This window comes from Trachemys scripta, chromosome 6 (assembly GCF_013100865.1).
Source record: "Trachemys scripta elegans isolate TJP31775 chromosome 6, CAS_Tse_1.0, whole genome shotgun sequence".
Lineage (NCBI taxonomy): Eukaryota > Metazoa > Chordata > Testudines > Emydidae > Trachemys > Trachemys scripta.
The window spans coordinates 31,708,568-31,730,273 of record NC_048303.1 but is presented as its reverse complement, the minus strand read 5'-3'; the positions used below and the strand labels follow the sequence as shown (position 1 = coordinate 31,730,273).

The 21,706-nt window shown below is 42.1% G+C and overlaps 1 protein-coding gene across 3 annotated transcripts in view; it reads left to right on the top strand.

The window, feature by feature from the left end:
* Positions 1 to 21,706, top strand: part of PLPP1 (phospholipid phosphatase 1) — a 124,836-nt gene that overhangs the window by 27,412 nt on the left and 75,718 nt on the right. For 2 of the 3 annotated variants that reach the window (XM_034773808.1, XM_034773806.1), the window contains one exon: positions 21,234 to 21,514. In XM_034773808.1, coding sequence (XP_034629699.1) covers positions 21,234 to 21,514 — 281 coding nt within the window. Of the gene's footprint in view, positions 1 to 15,045; positions 15,198 to 21,233; positions 21,515 to 21,706 lie in introns of all 3 variants that reach the window. The other variant, XM_034773809.1, reaches the window with a different exon arrangement.

The window sequence follows — 21,706 nt, the reverse complement described above, 5'->3', positions numbered from 1 at the left end:
TACAAGATTAAATAATTTTGCCACCTCATTGCTCGCTTCCCCCAGCCCTCTTCTCTCCTCCCCTCTTCCCCCCCCCCTCCAAGGTCCTAGTATGGAGTATTGGGCCACTTTACCCTTTTAACCTTTTTCGCAACAATAAAAGTTTACCGCATATTCTTAGTCAACTGGCAGAGTCACAGATAATGTTAGGCTTCTCAAAGAATGGAGGAAGTCTCAGTACAAATTCTTCAATTCTGTTTTCATTCCTAACACTTGCTCTAACTAAATCTTATTTAAGTGAGCGTCTCTTATATCCTGCAAATTGTATTTTAAAATAGGGCTTTTAGTTTAGTGAAAGAATTCTGTACATGCAGTAGGCTATTACTAAGGCTAGGAAAGTTTGAAGGGGATGGGTTCACAGTAGCTGAATACAACTTTCTGTAGCTTCTGATGGAGAATGCCCTTCGGTTTTGTCAAAGGAATATTTTTTAACTTAAATTTCATAATGGGGGAATTTTCTCCAAGAAGCCTGGAGAGAATCCATATGTACTGTTCTGAGTGTTTTAAAAAAAAAAAAAATAGGTACACTATATACTGTCTGCTCCACAGTGCTTATGATTCCCATATGGACTGTAATACTTCATTCAGTTCTGGGCACCTAAGATGATTGATACCATACTGATGAGTTTGTGGTATAAGAACCTGAATAGAATAATCAGGTTGGATTGAACACAGAGTGGAAGGAAATCAGGAAGAGCAAGACCCAAAAATACATGTCATTTTCTCCCTGCTCCTCTTACCTCAAGAACCTTCATAGAGGCTTTAAAATATCAAGTAAAGCTCAGTAGTAACCAAAAGAAGGTGAAATCATATAGCAGCTTGATTCTTGTTTATTGTACGTTCTTGGATGGCTCTTCCAGTGGAAGTGTTGGGAGTCCCATCCTTTGAGAGAGTGCTTTGTTGAAGTTGTTCTTAAAGCTGAAAGCACACACTGCAGGGAACATGCATAGTATAGTGACAGGAGAATGGATTAATGTCTTACTCTTCCCTTTCTAAATTTGTATAAATCATAAAATGAGTTACTTGATCACTAAATTCAAGTGGAATGAGCTGAACATCTTAAAATTCATAAATATGAAATACTGGATTGCGTACAGCAAGCTGGTATAGTGTGAAGGGGTCTGAGTCATTCCTGTTCTATAAAATGCTTTGGGATACACACGTTTCACCCACCTGAATTCTTTCTTGTTGCTACACATAGTATATGTAATAGCTAGAAAGAAACATGATTTCTTTGCCTCCCTACAGCTGCACATTGGAAGCAAGAGTGAATTCCCAGTACAGTCCTGTTTCATTGTTTGTTTATAAACCAGTTTTTCTTAAAAGGAACATATGGGGGAGCCCTTTCTTTGCTGTGTGTTACTTTACTTATGGGATTAGGTTGTTCTCTTCCTATATTTTCAATTGTTCGTGCCTCTGCATCTCTTTCAGATCCTAGCTGTAGGCTTGCCATTATAGCGAGAGTGGTGTTTGGCGATACTGCAGTCTGCTTTGCATGCCACAATTTCCAGATCTCTGGTCTGCAGGACTTGTGAGGGATTATGCAGCACTGCAAAACCTCCAACTTTGCATGTTGAGGTAATGTCACTTCGGTAGTGATGAGTGTAGCTACAAGCAGAACATGGAGTTTGGGCTGAGGCTGAAGACTAAGCAGGAACTAGAAATAGAGATTTGGGAATGTCCAGGGTGTAACACATACAGCAGTAGCTGGCATAGATTTTTAAATCTTGAAACAAAGCGATGCTAGGCCTGATCAGCACTAAAGTAAAAGCTGGACTTGCTCATGGAAGGGAATGGTGGAAGGGTGGATTGTGGGGGACTGGGAGGAGAATGAAATGATCTGTTGGAGGCAGAACATTTTAAACTATAAATCCTCTTTACTCACATTACAGACTCAAAGCAAAGCAGCAGCATTGCAAGGTGTGAATATATCATTTGATACCCTAGTTGAGGCTACGTCTACACTACCCGCCTGAATCGGCGGGTAGAAATCGATCTCTCAGTGATTGAATTATCGCGTCTCGTCGGGACGCGACATTCGATTCCCCGAATCGACGCTTGTACTCCACCAGGGGAGTAGGAATAAGCGCCGTTGACGGGGGAGCCGCGGAGGTCGATTTGCCGCCATCCTCACAGCGGGGTAAGTTGGCTCCGATACGTCTAATTCAGCTATGCTATTTGCGTAGCTGAATTTGCGTATCTTAAATCGACACACACGCACCCCCACACACCCCCGTAGTGAGGACGTAGCCTTAGTAAAACTACTTTCAGAGAATCTCTGGCCAGTCATCTGTAAAAAAGATTTTTATTGGGGAGCGCGGGGGGAGGGGGGGAATTGGGGGTGGAGGGGAGAGGAACAAGTGAGTAAAATCTACAGAGTTTAGTTAGTGGTAGGGGAAAGTGGAGGAAGAACAAATGGACACTTCCTTCTTCTGCGCCTCCTTACTGACAAATGTCCCATACCTCATCATCCATCTTGGTTTGTATGCCTTCTGTACCCAGTATTCCTCCTCCTTGCTGGTTTCAGAGTGGTAGCCTGTTAGTCTGTATCAGGAAAAACAACAAGGAGTCCTTGTGGCACCTTGGAGACTAACAAATTTATTTGGGCATAAGCTTTTGTGGGCTAAAACCTACTTCTCCAGATGCATGGAGTGAAAAATACAGTAAGTAGTATATATATTATAGCACATGAAAAGATACTGTATATCCTACTTACTGTATTTTTCACTCCATGCATCTGATGAAGTGGGTTTTAGCCCACGAGAGCTTATGCCCAAATAAATGTTAGTCTCTAAGGTGCCACAAGGACTCCTCGTTGTTTCTCCTCCTTACTGTACTACTAAGCAAGAACCTGAAGCTAACTGCCTAGTTAAATCTTTTTTTTCCACCCCCTTGCTTTTAGAGATTCTTAAATGACAAAACAAAATAATAAACCTTGAGTAATTTAAAAAAAAAAAAAAAGCATGTTTTGACAAGAAGTCAAAGTTATTTAACTTTAAATAAACTCAACTTTTTGTACTGGAAAGCCCCTTTAAAATACCCAGGGTGGAATTCTTCTTCTCAGGACCAGAAGAATTCTGTTGACCAAGTGAATATTGTAACATATGAATGCTAACATAACTTTCAAAAAGTGAGAAGGGATGAACAGCAAAGGATTATGATTTGGTTAAACTTGTCACTACTAGTAGTAAAAACATTCTTTCATCCAGGATTCTCTGAGTGCTACACAAACATGGGTACACAATGGATGTGTTTGCGGACCTGGCAAGCATAAATAAAGAACCTTCAAAGGCAAAAAATAAATTGGATTTGTGCCTGGAGTGTTCCCTTTGGTTTATGTATGAAAGGTATTTGTGGGTTTCTAAAAAAATTTCTGCTTAATGTTTACATTAGATATTCAGATCTTCTCCAGTCTAAGACCAGACTCATAAAATTATGACATGGGAGAAAGAGGACGAAAGATGAGAAGTTGAGAAGGAACAGGATTCATAGGCCTTGTCTGTGGCTCAAATCAGGAAATTGCCATTATTGATTACCAGCTGGTGCCAACCATAGTGCAGATTTATATAGCTATTTTTTTGCTAGTGGGAGTCACCCACAGTGCATATTTTTGATCTGCCCTCTTTCCTTCCCCTCCCCAATCTATAGAGTGGTTTACACCACTACAACTGTGATCCTGTAGGTAGCACACTTTAAAACTCTGGTGTAGTTGGGGTAAGTTGTGCTTTACTCTGTTAGCTGGGTCGAGGTGAATTCTACAACATGCCCTGTCTATTCATTTAAAATTGAACTTGTTAATACACTTTTTTTTTTTTTTTTTTTTTTTTTTTTTAGTTAAATGGATGTCAGTGATTGACATCAGCAAAACCAGAAGAGAACAGAATTTGTGTGTGTGTGTGTGTGTGTGTGTGTGTGTGTGTGTGTGTGAGAGAGAATATGTATCCGGTCCTTTATAGTGGATGTATAAAGAATCTTAAGTTGAGTTTGTGCCCTCTTTAATCCTTTTACGAGTCACTTTTTTTGAGAGCTCATTTGCATAGCAATTTCTCTTGCTCCCTGAAAATGGGTAATCAAAAACCCTTAAACACACACCAAACTGTTTTTTTTTTTTTAATCCTCCTTAGCTGATCATATTTTCTAAGTAACCTAGCACCTAATGATCCTGGCTGCAAGCAGTCTGTCACTGAATAGCTAGTGATGACCTAAACCAGAACAGCAGCTGTTGCTGACAAGCACACATTGCCCTGTAGCTATATTGGGTACATGCTTCAGACTTTGAGCCTGGCAGTGCGTTCAAGCCAAAGACTTCTGCCTGCCAGACTCAATACAGATCAGGTTTAGGTCTTGTAATCTCTTATGCTGGACCCTGTCTCCTGACAAGTACCTTGAGAGCTTTTTAGTAAAGTGCATTGGCTTCCCAAAAACACAATAAGGCTCTGGAGTACAGAAGGCCATGTTCAGGACTGTTTTTTTTTCTTTTTAAAATCTTTTATTCTTCAAGCATTATGAGAGTAACCATGTTGGTTCACTGTAGACATCACCTTGCAGCTATTCATGCGTTCAGTAGCCTTTTGGTTGCTGTTGCCTTGACACATTGAGTTGGAAAGCTGAACAATTTGATAATTTAACTGCCTATTTTTATATAGTGTGTTACTCAGCTATGGAGCTAATTTGCCTTTCAGATTATGCCTCCTCTCTGCACAGAAGTTACTCATTAGACATGAAATGGACTCTTATGCAGGTTAGAGAAGGGCTTTGCGTTTAGTTAATTTGTTTTACTGTAGACAGGCATGTAAAAGGTCATGAGAACTTTCCAGACATGCAGACCATGTCTCTACTAGAAAAGCTTTGCAGAAAGGTCCCCTAGCCCCTGACACCAATTCAGCTGTATGGGTGGTAGCACCTACTGCAGACAAGGCTCTGGCAGCTACTGGTCTTTCCCGCTCACCCCGTTAACCTTGTGCAGCTGAACATGTGTTAGGCCTGGTTCTGAGCTCTGCTTCTGAAATTTTCCAGTTTAGACACAGCCTTACATGCTGGGAGGAATAGCAGCCTTGTGCTTAAGGTACTGGAGAGAGAAACTAATTTATATATTCTAGATTTTCACTTTTTACCTCTGCCACAGGCTTAGTGTGTGGCAGTGGGCAAGTTACCTAACTAAACTCTCTGCCTCAGTTCCCCTCTGTAAAATGCCTGTAACTCAGGAGAGTAGTGTTCACCAGACACTTGGATTGTACAATAATGTGTGGGGGCACTCATGTACATAGATCATGAATGACTGAAACCCATCCTGCAAATGAACCTCTTATTTGCTTAATAGCCGAACCTGCTTTTTGTCCCTGGAGGCAGATTTTTGGCTAACCCCTACAAGCTACTATTTAAACCCAATCCTTGCTTATAGTTGTGTTTTTGACCTCTCCTAGTCCCCCCTCCCCCATATGTGTAAAGACCCAAGTTATAGTTCTTCCTCTATCCTCAGTTCTTTTCCTCCCCTTGGCTTTGATATCTGTCTCCACCCCCACCCCCCGGTACTTTGGAAGTAATTTTAATTGAGAAGAAAGTAGATGAATAGAGAGGCAAGTTGTAAGAACTTCTATTTTACCTTAGTTTTACGCCTCCCTATTCTATTAAATCTAGTGTCCAGTATATGACTTTCTTCACTTGTGATGTGACCTACACATGGCTAAATAGTACCCCAACGTCAGCACTGAGAACATTTGTAGTATTTTTGCTTTGTTTCCACCAGCACTGCTGGAAAGAGATCAGACCAGTTTTTATATGAAAAGACTCCTTCAATCTTCTGGACTAAACAATGGAATGACTCTTATGATTGCTATAGTCCAGATGTAGCACTGTCAGCACTACAACCTTGATCAGGTTATTTTCTAGACAGCTAAGTGACTTCAAGAATCTTGCCAGGTGGAGACATGGAGGAGCAGCTTTCTGAAGTTTATAATGTCTATAAGGGTGGTGATATATATGTGAGAGAGAGAGAGAGACTCTCTAGAATCTCTTCTCTCTCAATTTAATAAGCACAAAAGGGCATTCAGGTACTTTGACTGCTTATTTGCATGTGCACTCATATTTTGAAGAAGCGTTACTGAATGTGTTCTCCGAGAGCATCTTGACAAATATCCTCAGTGATACAGAAGAGGAAGGCTATTCTTACAGTTTTTGATTTGATACTAAGTTTGACCTGTGGTGTGTTTTCCACAGGAGACTTTTCCAAAAAATATCTAGAGTGCTGATTTGTGACTGGATTGATTACCTGTAGGTATATTCGTGCCTTCTGCCATTGCATGGTGGGTATATTTGAAGTAGATTGGCACTGTAAGTTTAGTAATTCAACATCTCATATTTTTTTTTAAGACTTAGGATGGCTTCTCATACGCATTAGATAAGGTTGAGCATTGTGAGTTGAGCATTGTTTGAGTAATGTGACATCTGAGAGAGCTTATATTCCGCTAACACTGTATTAGTGAACACATACTTGCCACAGAAAGTGAGTAGCCATTGCTGTAATGATGATGAAGACTTGTGCTTCTCCAGTTGATTTGCCCTCTCCTACTAATACCAATTTATGCTTGGATGGGTCTAGGTCTGCCAGCCATTTTTATAAACTGCACTGAATAAAAATCTGTCTCCCAACCTGGTTCCAAGCATTAATAGGAAATTATCAAAGCCATCACGAGGCATATTAGCGCCCAGGGCAAGCAAGCATATTTGCACCCCCTAGAGGTGGTGGGGGGGGGGAGGAGGAGGAAGGTATGTGGGGTCACATGCCCCACCCCCAGATTTCCACCTTCCATTTAGCATAGAGGTTTTCAAACTATTGCCTCCTGCCAGGAGCCAGTGGATTGGAAGCTGGTGGGAGCTGCACAGGCCCCTGGCTTTCTGCGCTGTGGAAGATGGGGCGCTGGCTGGCTGGCTGACTGACTGGTAGTCCTCCCAGCTCTGCTCTCCAGGCAGGGTGGGGCGGCACAATCAGCAGCCTGTTCTTGCCTCTCCCTGCCCAGCACTGCCCACTGGATCTGGCCCCTGTCCATGTAGCCTGGCTGCCATGATGACCTAGGCAATCGTTCGCTGCTGCCCTGGCACTCCTGGCTCTGTTCTCTGGCACAGTGGCAGAGCCAGGAGCGCCAGGGCAGTGGCAAGTGAGCACATCGGGGAGTGTCTCATGGCAGCCAGGCTCGGAGGCCAGCTCTAGTGGGCAGCACTGGGCTCCTTTTGGGAAGAGGCAAGGGCACATTAGCATGCAGCTCAGAGCTGCCTGGGGAGCGCCCAGCTGTGGAGAGGCGGCACAGCTTGGGGAGCAGTGCAGGAAGGGTTGTCAGGCAGCCAGTCAGAGCCCCAGTTCCCACAGTGCAGAGAGCCAGGGGTCCAAGTAGGCTGGGCGGCTCCCACCAGCAGCCGATCAATCGCTTCCTGGCAGGAGGTAACAGTTTTTAAACTGTGGGACTTGCCACCCCATTTTTCTGGCCCCACAACTTTTGTGCCCTGGGTGGCTGCCCCGCTCGCCCCACCCAGTTTATGGTCTTGGAAATTATGGCAATAGAGTATAATCAAGTCATGAAAAACTGATACCAGTAACATAACACCGTCTTGATAAGGCAGTATCTTTGTTTTGGTTAGTGAGGCACTGTAAAGGGTGGAGAACTAACCAGAGGCAAATTCATAAAGCTAGGGCGTCTAACTTACAATTACAATTTAATTACCCTTCTGCTGACTGTACGTCTCATCCAGAAACTAGACCTTTTATTCTGATCATTTCTAGAATGTATCTCCTTTTGCTGGAACGTGTTAAAGGCAAGAAACGGTCCATGGCAACTCTTACACTTTTTTAATCTTCCTGTATGCTGGGGAAAGTAGTTGTCTTGCAATAGATCATTGTATCTTTTTTTTTTTTTTTTGGGTAGACATTGCTATAGTATATTTTAAAAGTAAAAAGTAAAGCTGAAACTTTTAAAATAAAAGAAAACTATGTAAATATTTAGAACTTCCTCCACCAAAATGCAACAATTTTAAGGTAGGTTGAACCTAAAACTCCCTACCCACTGAGACAAAAATCAGTTTTTTCTTTTCTGTTTTGAGATTAGTGCACTCAAGCTTGCATTTTTGGTTTCTACTGGGTGAGGTTGTACAGCACTAAACATGACAAAATGTGGGAAGCCTATGGGCCTGGACAGTATACCAATTGAGCCATTTTAACCATTGGACCCTGAGGAGAGGAGGTAGTGGTGGTTGTAGTTAACTTTATTCAACTTAATTTTCCATACTGGAAGAACATCTGAGTGGAGGAAGAATACATTGGTCCCTGTCTTCAAGCATAAAGGACATATGCAAGAAAGTAGTGGTCACTGACCATTAAATTTAATGTCCTATGAAGAAATGGCTGGGAAGTATTGAGAAAAAGCTTTGGGAGGAGCTGGCGCATCAAATAAGTGACAACCAATTCAGATTTCTGCCAGGAAGGTCAACAATGGTTTACAGTGTTTGCAGCCTGCATATTGCAGGAGAAGTACAAGGAGAATTAAAAGGAATTGCACTTATTGTTTGTGGATTTAGAGAGAGTTTATGACAGGTTTCCTAAGAAATTGTTATGATGGTGCCTGTGGTGCAATCTGCCTGAGACATGTTCAGGCAATTATGGACATATGTGAGGGTAGCACAATAGTAGTGAGAAACAGCTGTGGCTACAGTGAAGCCTGATCCTTTTACATAGACCTACCCTAAGCCCCTTCCTATTTGTGATCTAATGCCTACCTTAACACAGGAGTTTAGGGGACAGGCTCCATGGAGCGTGCTTTTTGCTGATGTCGTTGTGCTGTGCCATAACTACGAACTGGAAAGGAACCTAGAGCTATGTAGGTCTGCATTAGAAGAAAAATGGCTTACAAATCAGCTGACAAAAAATGGAATATATGCAATACTTCATTGAGAGGGACAATGAGGAGCCAGTAAAACTAGATGGTATAGTGTTAGAATCTGTGCAACAGTTTCAGTATCTCAATTCAGTATTGAGCCATGATGGGCATGTGGATGTTAGGAGCCACATGAAGAGCACTTTATGTAAATAGAGGGAGTCAACAGGAGTTCTTTGTGATAAGACTATGCTGAGCAAACTAGAGAGCAAAGTTACAGATACAAGGTGCGTGAGGTGATATCTTTTATTGGATCAACGTCTGTTGGTGAGAGAGACTTTTGAGCTACGCAGAGCTCTTCGGGTCTGGGAGACTTACGCAGGCCTGGTCTATGCTATAGAGTTCGGTTGACGTAAGGCAGCTTACGTGGACCTAATCAGGTCAGTGTACACACTACAGTCTTGCTCCTGCCAATGTAAGTGCCTTTCTGCACTGAAATCATAACTCCACCTCCATCAGAGGGCTTATGTTGGTGTAGTTAGAGTGATGCAATGTCCATGTAGAGAGTTACTTACCTCTGCTGTTTGGATGTCATTCTTGTCAATTTCATGGTTCCCTGCTGCAGCTGTGAAATTGACACAGGCTGGTAAGCTCCCTGCTGTGAACCCTGCACCTGCTCAAAGCTCTCCTGGTTGTCTGTCTGTCTCCCTGCTCCGAGCAGGGCTACTGCCCAGAACTCCATGCACAACATCTAGGGGTTCCTCTTAACAATACAAAACAGAATCATCTTGAACTCCCACCTAGTAATTGGGGGGGAGGAAGGGGGTGGGGAACTAAACACCAACCTATGGCACTTCTAAAAGGCTTCCCCTCTCTCCAGCACTATATCTGTTTTTACGGAAAACTTAGTGAAAAAGGAACCCAGTATTAATTTGGGAAAGCACCACCACAACCATTTGAAAGCATATGACCATGAGTATACATCCACCCAGAGTATGATGGACAGGGTCCTTTTGGTCTCAGTTTCTCACCTTGTAGTGTGAAAGTCCAATCTCTCTCTCTCTCTCTCTCTCTCTCTCTCTCTCTCTCTCTCTCTCTCAGAGCTGGTGTCCTTGGCCAGCAAAGACCCACTAACATTCCCCCTCCCACCTGCCTACCCCATGTGTCCCGTCCCCCCCCCCACTCCCCTAATGACTGGAGAGGTGTTAACAGACCACTTCACCTTGAATGGTTTCTTGAAATATGTATTAACTAGTTATGCTAAACCAGTGGGTCTCAACCCAATTAGCACACTGCTGTGGCCCAGCTCAGCTGTGTGCTAAAGGCTGCCCTGCGTGGTGGTGGGGAGGGGGGGTTGGAGTTCAGGGTCTGGGCTGCCACTGCCCAGCCACTGTGGCCCAGGTAATACATTGTGGGCTGCATATGCAGCCCACAATGATAAATAAGTTGAGAACCACTGTGCTAAACAATCTACTCCACCTTGTATTTAGCTGTGACACCGTGTAAGTTTCCCAGACCTGAAGAAGAGCTCTGTAGAGACTGTAAGCCCAAAAGCTTCTTTCTCACCAACAGAAGTTGGTCCAATAAAAGATGTTACCTCACCCACCTTGTATCCCTATCCTGTAACCGACACTGCTACAACAACACCACATAAAGAGCAAAGTGTAAGATGATTAGGCCTGCCATAATGTGTGGGTTGGAATGCTGGCCAATGAGGAGGAGAGAACAACACTACTTCATGTTGTCACAATGAGAGTGCTTAGGTGGATGCTGGGTAAGATGAACTGGTCAGCTATACAATGAAATGGTACGAGCCATGATGCTGATATTCCCTCAGCTTTTCTGTGATAGGGGGTAGTATGTGACATGACGAGATGTGGTGGCCAAAGAGGACAAAGACCACAAGGAAGATGTAGAGAAAAGTGGTTCAAGATGCTGAAGGAGGACATGAAGGCTGGTGTCCGTTTGGAAGCCACACTGGACAATATATATAGTTGAACAAGAGCCACCAAATAGGGTTTGATGGGAGAAGGCAAAGAAGATTTGGATGAGTTTCTACATTTGTTTTCTCAGTATCTGGAAGAATTGCTTATTAAAAATGAAATGACCTTCAGATACTGACCACTCTTGTTCCTCAGAACTCTTGTCTGGAACAGATTACTCCATAGTTCATCTAACTTGGCTGCCAGGCTTTATGCCACCTGAAGATCTGATGTATGTGCTCCCACAATGGTATGGCTGCGGACAATTAAAATTAAAGTATTCTTAACATGACTAGTATAAAAATACACTTTAACACTTAATATATTAACTTGCAGGCCATAGTCTTATCTGCTTTTTATTTTAATAGCACCCAAAAGCGTGCTAATATCTCCTAATATGGACAAGCTTACAAAGAAAGGGCCGTATGCTGCAGATCCTTATGTACCTGAATAAATAGACATGCACAAATCTTATGGGACTGTTGGTGAGAATAAAATTACTTTCATGCATATTCTATATATGCATCAGGGTGTAATTGCAGATAAGATATGAGAGGAGGGAGGAGTAAGGGAAAAGAAACATCCAGTAAGACAGTCTGGGTACTTGGTTACTAGTGCACAGCATGATGAAGCAAAAAAAATCGACACACAATGAATAATTGTCTACAAGAAACTTGCCATTACTGAAGTGGGTTCTTGAGGAGGGAGTATAGCTTTGGAGACTGCCTCAAGGAGGGTGTTCATGCATAGGCTGTGACAATGAAGAGAATGAAAATGACTTTGGGAAAAGTAGCCAAATGGTGCATTCTGGCTGCCCTCCTAGGTGGGATGTAGAGCGTGTGGGTGGGCATACAGAAAGACCAAAGTGCATCTGTAGAGAGAGTGTTTCATAGGGACCCAAAAATGGTGACGCACAGCTTGCACGTAACACATTGGAGAAGGGGGAGCCATTGCAGCAATTCAAATGGATTTGTGGATGATGATGATGTCAAATATAGTCTGTCTGCATTTGAGTTTCTAATCCCCTTAACTTGGAGTTGTGTTTTGTCTCCCTTCTCATTAACGCCTACAAATCATTCTGGGGGCAGGGATGCATTCTAATGAAGCTAAACAGGTGGTAAATTCCACTGAATCTTGTTGGGTTTTGGTTTCTTCACGAAAACTAGAGCATCTATAACATTTTGATGTGAATTAAATGCCATGTTATAGCTGTGTTTGTCCCAGGAAATGAGACAAGATAGATGATGATGATGTAATATCTTTTATTGAATCAACTTGCGTTGCTGGAATGGACGTGTTTTTGAGCTTCACAAAGCTCTTCCTCAGGTCTGGAGAAAGTAACTAGAACCTCTGCTAATTAACTGCATGCTCATCATGTTAAGTCTTACACTTGTGCTCTGTTACATTTTAACCTGTGCTGTACTTTCTCTTAGGGTTTTGCACACATGTCACTTTCAGCTGCTAGTCACTAACCAAAACAATGAGGTCAACATGGCTCATAGCCCATAAACAATTTAGATTTTGTGAAGGATGGTGCATGGTAGAAAGTTCAAGGCTATAGTGATAGAAAAACCTGACCCGAGACTGCTGAGTGGTGGTGGTTATGTATGGCAGTAGACGCATAAGAACTAAGCTTTTACCTTTTTGGAAGGCCTGTTTTGAATATTAACCAATAGCTGATGCTCCAAAGACAAACCTTTCACCCTTGCAATACAGCTAGCCAACTCTACAATTCTGTATGCAGGCCTGGAGATTAAGTTTTCCCCTGTGACCTCCTGGTTTATATCTTGAATTATGTGGGAGACCAAAAATAAATCTGCCTATAAGCAACCTGACTTGTACTTTTTTCTTTAGGTAATGACATTGCTGCTCTAAGCAAAAGAGCTGAGGATGTAGTAGAGTAGCAAAGGTTTGGGGGTGGGCCCTAAGTTGCGTCCATACACTTGCTATGTTGGTGATCTAGGAGATCCCAGGATAGCTGTTGGTTATAGACAAGAAAATATCTACCCTGCTAAAATACAGCTCTTCACTGAATCTCTGCGATGCATACAGAAGATGAAATGGCACAGTTATTTCTCTTTTGATATATATATTCTTATCTTAGACTTTGGGGTTTGATCTAATTAATAGGAGTAAAGGGATGGTGTGTGGGGGCGGAAGAGCATGGTTTTGAGTAATGATGTAGTCAGTGGGGAGGCAAGAGGCTTGGTCTTTGACAATGTTGGCTTACAGTTACTACTTGAGTGCTTGATTTAGTATTTGTCTCAATGCCATTATTTGCTTGAATCTTGCGGGTGTTTCCTGTTGACTAGAGTACTGATAAGAAGCTCAGTGTTGTACAGAACATGCACTAGACAAGGTCCCATAGCTTTGTTAGGATGCTTGGATACCACTGTGATAAGCACAGAACTACTTGGTTAGGTAGATGGAAAGACATTATCTCAGACAGACCTCTTTAAGGTCTCTTAAGGCTCTTTTTTTTTTTTTTTTTTTTTTTTTGCTTCCCTGTTCTCGTAAGCAGCACTCTCCTCTGTAACCTGCATGAGGGACTGTAGTTTGCTGCAGTGAGCAAAATTCTTAAATCAATATATTGGCCACTTAAACAAATATTCTTCACTATGAACTTAATGACTTTTCTAGCACAAAGTGTGTCTGTGTGGGGTGGGGGCCGAGAGGCTTCCAATCTTCCACCCCCAGCCACATAACTTTGCTCTCTTCCAATTTTCTGTTGTTGGCTTCTTTTCCCATTCTTCTTCTGCCCCTCCCATGCCTACCTGCTGGAGATGTCCGTTTCCTCCTTCTGGGCCCTTACAGAGGAATTGGAGGTTCCTTCCCCCCTCTCACAGAGGAGGAATGTTTCTCTTGGCAGGGGTAGCAAAGTTTTTCTTCCTCTCTGATTGGAAGACTGGGAGATGTCTGACAGAAAATTCACTCCACTACTTCATTCCTTCATGGTAAGGAGACTGAAGAGCAGGATTGCTGCTGACCTGATCTGTTGCCTCATGCTAGATCAGAACATCTGTTGTAAGTGCTGCTTGGAGTCTTGGTCACAGCTTTGTACTGAGAAACATCCAAAATGGAGCACAGAATAAAGTGCTCTCACGGCACCATCTGGGGAATCACTAGGCCTTCACCTGGGAAAGGGGAGAATTAACCTACCTCTATTTTTCATTTGTCCAGTTTATTAGTTTCATCTTTAATTTCCATTGCTTAATCTCTTCTCTCTCCCGCCACTCCCAGATTCCAATACATCCAATTTTGGGGTTTATTTTACTACTTGCTGTTTTACATACTGGAAGAAGAAATAGTTTATATCCCCAGACAGCTAAAGAGGAACTAGGGTGACTTAGTGTTTTTGAGTTTGAAGTATTCCTATTCTGAACCTCTGTAGAGCTAGCTGATCAAAGAACTAAACCTAGTAAAAATGCCACCCAGACTTTTGATATGACTGCCTAAGCTTCTGCACACCTCTGACCAGGCAATTTCTGTAGATCATATAATTAAGGTGATTTAAAGGTGTTCTTTAAAAAATATGGATGGGGAATAAATGTTGACTCCTGAAGGCTAACAGCACAGACAGTGACCATGTTTGTTCCAGGGCTCTATTCAGTATGCACGAACTGGGGAAAGCATGTGTAAAAGCATTCTCCCCTCCGCTTCCCCCACCCCCTAGCTGCTTTACTTCCCCTCAACCTCCCTGCTTTGGTGAAAATGAAATGAAACAATTTGCACTCTCTGGAGTTGGGGAGCTGGCCAGAGAATAAAGGGCCAGTTGTACCTTGCTTAAAAGTAGGATCAGGGCTGAAGAGGCACACTGGACAACTTAACAGATGCCTCAAAACTGTTTAAAGAGTCCTATTTCTGGAATATTTTATACTGGATACACAGCCAGTACACTGGTGAGGGTGGAGGGAAATTGTGATTATTATGTCCTTCTCTGCGCTTATGAACATGACTGGTGGCAATTTTCAGCTAAGGGCCATGAAGCCTAGAAAGCAGCCTTTGGTCAAAAAAACAAACCTATAACCTTCTGACTTGCTGCATGTTTGCTCTTTCCTTTTGAGCACTTATTTCTCTCTAACGGAAAATGCTTGGGGATAGTCTTTCTGATTAAAATTTCTGAATTTTTCTGTGTAATATTTTAATTTTATTCCTTTTGCTAGCGGGCCTGCCTTTTGCAATTCTCACTGCGAGGCATATCCCCTTCCAGAGAGGAGTTTTCTGTAATGATGAATCTATCCAGTACCCTATCAAAGATGACACCATTTCTTATGAGTTGTTAGCAGGAATAATTGTTCCGTTCAATGTAATCATTGTAAGTTAAACCTATTTTTCTCCATTACATTCAATTGTAGTAGGTGGGAGTGGGGGAAATAAATGATTTACTACTAGATTTCATATATTGGTAAAGCAGTTCATTCTTCTTAAAAACAAGGACAAACCCCTCTGTCTTTACTCCAAGTGGAGTTAGAGTAACGTTAGTGTTTGGGTCAGGGTACCTAAAAGGTTTTTTATTAGCCCCAATTAATACATTCCATCAGAGCGCGAACACCTTGGCATGACAGTGGCATACATATTTTGATTATAGCTGTCTTATTCACATTTGAGGCATTGCGGGACTAATGGCTCCTTTTCCTAGTTACAAATATACACCTCTACCCCGATATAACGCGACCCGGTATAACACGAATTCGGATATAACGCGGTAAAGCAGCGCTGTGGGCGGGGCCACGCGCTCCGGTGGATCAAAGCAAGTTCAACATAACGTGGTTTCTCCTATAACGCGGTAAGATATCTTTTTTACTCCCAAGGACAGCGTTATATCGGGGTAGAGGTGTACATCTTAAACCAGAAAGTAAAATGTACTTCAACCTTGTATGTTCTCTGAGAGTGTCTCTAAAATATAAGAGCTTGAGACAACTGCTTCAATTTAAGTAGTAACTTGCCACCCAATGGTCTGATAATTCCATATAGAGAAACAAAGCTGTAAATTCTGACTTCTGGTAGCCACTGTGTTCTACTCCTCAGTCAGAATTGATTGCAAACAGTAGCTTGTAGAATATGTATAACTTAATTTACACCAAATAAGCAGGATGGGTGAATAAGAGTGGGTTCTTCAAGTACTATTACATTGGGTATTTTGTTTACATCAAGGATAAAATTTGGCTTGGTGCAAAAGACTACCGTCAGCATCAATAGTTATAACCTTGGTTATAGTTAATGCTGCCTGCTCTAGAAGCAGTTCAAGACTTTTAACAGTTTTAAAGCAAGGATTGTGGAACTCCCTTAAATTTTTTTGTCCAACTTTAACGTGGCTGTATAGTTGCGGCACCAGGGCTGGGACAAAGGTCTCCCAGCGCTGTAAAAAACCCACCCCTACGAGGGGGAGTGGCTCCCAGCGCTGTCTATACTGCCACTTTACACCGCTGAAACTTTCAGCACTTGGGGTGTTTTTTCACACCCCTGCACAAGAAAGTTGCAGCACTGTAAAGTGGCAGTGTAGACAAGGCCGTAGCAATTGGCTGAACAAGAAGTAGGACTGAATGGATTTGTAGGCTCTAAAGTTTTACATTTTGTTTTTGAGTGCAGTTTGTAACCAAAAAAAAAAAATCTACATTTCTAAGTTACGTTTTCACAATAGAGATTACACTACAGAACTTGTATGAGGTGAATTGAAAAATACTATTTTTTTATCATTTTTACAGTGCAAATATTTGTAATAAAAATAATATAAAGTGAGCACTGTACACTTTGTATTCTGTGTTGTAATAGAAATCAATATATTTGAAAATGTAGAAAAACATCCAAAAAAATTTAATTTTCAGTTGGTATTCTATTGTTTAACTGTGATTAATCGCGATTAATTTTTTTAGTTAATCTTGTGAGTTAACTGATCGACAGCCCTAGTCTTTTTGTTCCTCTGTAAAGCACAAGTGTGTTCTTGAAATGCTTAAATTAAAAACTGCCTATATCGGAGGTGCTCTAAGTTAAAATCTGAAAGGTTACAGATAAATATAAAGCTTAGAATTGTGAAACACACTTTTTTGGGGGGTTGATAAATTTTTAAAGGCAAAAGGGACCCATTATGATCATTTAGGCCTTTGCTACACTTGCAAGTTACAGCGCGATAAAGCAGCCCGGGGCGCCCTAGCTCACTCCCCGTCCACACTGGCAAGGCACGTAGAACGGTCTGACTCTGCTGGTACTGCACCTCGGCAAGTAGAATAACGTTTGCTGCGCCCGCGCTGGAGCGCCATGGCGCCAGTGTGAACGAGGTGTTGCATTACTGTGCTGCGATCAGCCTCTGGAAATGTCCCATAATCCCCTTAAGTCAAGTGGCCACTCTTGTCATTGTTGTGAAATCGGCCGCAGGAATGCGGAAATGCCCTTTTAAAGCTCCCTTTGGGAGAAGCCGGCTGCTTATCAGCTCCACGAAAAAGCAAACATTTACTGTTTGCTTTGAATGAGTGAAAGAGAGAGGCTGGGAGGAGAGGGTCCTGAACTTACAAGACAGCATGCTGACACATTCTCAGCACCCCAAAAACCCACTTCCCCCCCACATACACACAACACACTCCATCCCCCCCCCCCAATTTGAAAAGCACATTGCAGTCACTTGCATGCTGGGATAGCTGCCCATAATGCACTGCTCCCAATGCTGCTGCAAGTGTTGCAAATGGGGCCATGCCAGTGCGCTTGAAGCTGTCAGTATGGACATACTGCAGCGCTTTCCCTACTGTGCTCTACGAAGGTGGGTTTAACTCACAGCGCTCTACATCTGCAAGTGTAGCCATCCCCTAAGTTTTATAGCGTACATAACACAGGCCATAGAGTTCACCCAGATTCCTGTATAAAACGTTACTTGTAGTTGCCCCAGCACACTTTTTTTTGTAATATAAAGATCTCCAATCTTCATCTGTAAGCTAAGTGTCAGAGCTGGTACTAGTAGCCAGGGCTGCCATGTTCCAGTCCAGCACCTTATCCCCTGGACCTTTCCTGCTGCTCTAGGAGCAGACCTTTTGAGTATGGGACCACTCCACGCTTAACTTTAAGCATGTGCGTTTGTGGGAGGTTTTTTTTGGGGGGGTGTGTGTGGAGATGAGCCAGTTGATGAGGAGGACTTCTGGCCACAGATAAAACGTCAACATTTCTGAAAATGAAGTGCTCATAACTCCTCCTTTTCAAATAACTAGGAAAACTCTATGCTAATAGTAAACTGGCAAACTTGTAAAGCAGCAGGTTTTTTTCTGATCTGCTTTCTGGTGATGTCAGCAGCCATCTTATAAGGGGGTGAACAGACTTCCCACCAGATTTTTTTAAAAGCAGGCTTAGCAGGAGGAAGCACTAATGTTAAAAACAAATGATGGTGTCTTGGTTTTTTTTCTGGTTCTGTTAATTTCTGCTCAGACTGTGTACACCATTTACTAAAGGAGGAAAGTGGGTCCAGGGCCCTGCTCTGATTTCTCTTTACACTGACGTAGCCCCATTGACTTCAGTGGGGTTCTAGTTCTCAGCAGGATGAGATCAGAATCACAGCCAGTGTCCACAGTAAGATAACCTTTACTTGCTTTCACAAATAGTCACTTCTTGGAAGCCACTGCCACCGGCTGTTCAAGAACTGCTAATTGTAATTAATTTTTTTTTTTTTTCATATGCAACTTGTTGACTGAGGAGAAACTTTTCACTAAGAGCTTTCAAAACCCTGACCTCTGTTTTGCTGGTGTAAATCGAAGTAACTCCTTTGATTTTAATGTCTTTTAGTGGTACAGGGAACAGAATTTGAGCTGCTAGCACAAAACAAAATGAATACAGCTTTCATTAAATACAACCTTCATCTTTAATATTAAAGTCTTTTGTGTGTGTGTGTGTGTGTGTGTGTGTTATCCTAACTTAAATAAAAGGGGGTTATAAACCTATAACTGGAGTGCCTTTGTGTGCTGGTATGTAATACACCCTGTACTTCGCGCCCTCTGTGCCCCATGCTCACATACTTTCACACAAAGGCCCCCAGTCAGTCACCATCCTTCCAGATGAAGATGGGATCTCTGAGGATCTGATCCAGCACCCATTTGAGTCAATGGAGAGGTTCCCAATTGACTTCAGTGGTCATTTGGATCAGTCCCCTAAACAGCACTACTGGGCCTTTCTTTACGGGGTCCCAGAATCAGTCGGGTTCTCAAGTACGTGCCTAACTTCTAGCATAGGAGTAGTCCCATTTCTGAAGTTAGACACTTGCTTAAGTACATTGCTGAAGTGGGGCCTGTTTAGGGAAATGCTGCCTAGCATTTCCAGCCCAGGACAACCAGACAGCAAGACATCAAGTCTGGGATTTGCAATAATGCTTTACTTGTATTATAGCAATTTTAAATATATTTTCTTTTAAAGGGTGATACTACTACAATAGTAATGTAATTGGCTTCTGAAATATTGGGGCTACAATTCACAGGTGGTAAAATGTGAGGGAAGAGACAGGTATGGCTTAGTACCTTTTACACAGAGAACAGTCTTGCAACTGAACAACCTGCTTATAAAGAATTTTTAAAATTATGGGTAGAGTAATGTGAGCCACAAGACTAAGTCCACTTACACCTTACTGAATATCTTCCACCCAGGAGTCTGTGTTTTGATTTGGTGGTGTGGGTGAGGGTGGCATGTGACTGTGCACTGCAGCAAGATTGATACAAACTCCTTCTTCCCCACCTATCTATCCCCCAGGCTGACGACTATCTTGTTCCACAGCAGTGGATAGCACCTGTCCTACCGGATAGATTGTAGGAAAGAGGTTGCTAACTTTTTAGTTGTGCTAAAAGTAACATTTCGCATTCAGCGAGTTCACTAAGTGTATGTTGACACAACTGTGCAGCTACAGCTGTGCTGCTACAGCCGCACTGCTAAAAGGCACGCAGTGTAGCCACTGTTTGTCAGCAGGGGAGAGCTCTCCTGCTGACAAAGCGCTGTTCACACTAGCGCTTTTCGTTGGCAAAATTTGTATTGTTTGGGGGGGTAGGGGAGTGGGGTTTCACACACCTGAACAACAACAAGTTTTGTCGTTCAGGTTCCAGTGTTGACAAAGCCTAACTTACATTTTGCTCTGATGCCAAGTGTAAAAATTGTCAGTCCTGTATACGTGGTGGATGATCCATTGCCTTACAGCTTGTAGCTACTTACATCTGTAAAAAAGTAAGTGTAAATCAGAGTGGCAGCATTTTACAGTTATGTTGCACAGGTCTAAACCACTAGATAAAGTGCAAAGCAGTAGAGAATTAAGACCTGCTTTTCTGAATCCTTAAAAGTATGTCTTCAGAAGTAGAACAATACTGTGTTTTGTTAATTAGCGTCATTTAAACTATTTTCAGTCATTTCTAAACAGCTTTTCCATATGTGCCTGGAAGGGAAAAGACCTTCCCATTACATTAGTTGCCTTAGTGGGATGGGTCTCTTTTGTTCATGGGATTTTTTTCTTCAGTAAATGACTGATGATTCAAATCCAACGTTTCTGCTTCTTTCTCCCCAGTAACTGTGTATATAATGACATTGGATTAAATAGTTTTATATTTATAACAAAATTACTTTTTTACCCATTTCCCACAAGAGACTGAAGTGAAGGGAGAAAACACTGAAAACCTCTTGGTTTTATGAACACACACGAAAATAATCTTCTATCGCTACGATGCCAAAAATAGAAAAAATTCAGACGCACGAAGCATTATCCTCAATTATTTTTCTTAAGACTTAGCTTCCTAGAGGAAACCGGTCTTTAAAGATTCTGTTTAACTGAGAAATAGGAGGTTCCCATTTTACAGAATTGGCCTTTAGCACCTCTGGCACCAGTATTCAGCCTTTTCAGTTAAGGTTGTGACTTCTGAAAACCATGCTTCTGGCACAGCTGAAATTCTATTCAGAAGAAGGCTAAGAATGAACGGAAAGTTTACTTAAAATTAAATGTCTCTTGGGACGGGGCTTCTCATCAAATTGAGTGTGAAGTAGTGTGGGAAAGGTGGGTTTTTTGTTTTTTTTTTCTCAGAGAAAATGACTCAAGTTTCCAGTGTTTCTATTAAAACTATCACAATTACAACTGAATATAAGGCAGAGAATGAGAACAAACTATCCTGTTTACATGAAAGCTGTTTAAAATTATGTTGGCTCAGCCATTGGAATTTATACTTCTGAGTGACTCCCAGAAAATCTTTGTTGCTTCCCCCAGCTTAGCAATTGTACAAGATTTAAAACAGGAAATTACACAAATATTGATGTAGTTGAGACTTATGACAACTATGATTTTTTTTTTTCCATCTCTAAGGAGACATAGGTGTGTTTCTCTATTTAACTTGTCTTTATCTCTGTTTTTCAGATAATCGTAGGAGAAGGCCTGTCTGTCTATTATAACTGTTTGCACTCGAATTCGTTTGTCAGAAATAACTACATAGCCACTATTTACAAAGCCATTGGGACCTTCATTTTTGGTGCGGCGGCTAGCCAATCCCTGACGGACATTGCCAAGTACTCCATAGGTAGACTGCGACCCCACTTCCTGGCTATATGCCAACCAGATTGGACACGAGTCAACTGCAGTCTAGGTTACATTGAAAACTTCCCATGTCAAGGAGACAAAGTACAAGTTAATGAGGGAAGGTGAGTAAGCTAATGTACTTTGGTCTTGAAGGATATTATCTTGTATTGTAAACCCCTGGAGACAATGAGTGTTCGATGGATTGATTTCTCCTATTACATGCTCCATGAGTCCATTAGAATGGATTTAGTGATCTAATAGACATACAGTGAACCTCAAAGCACATGCTCAGTCACTAGACTATCTTCTTTTTT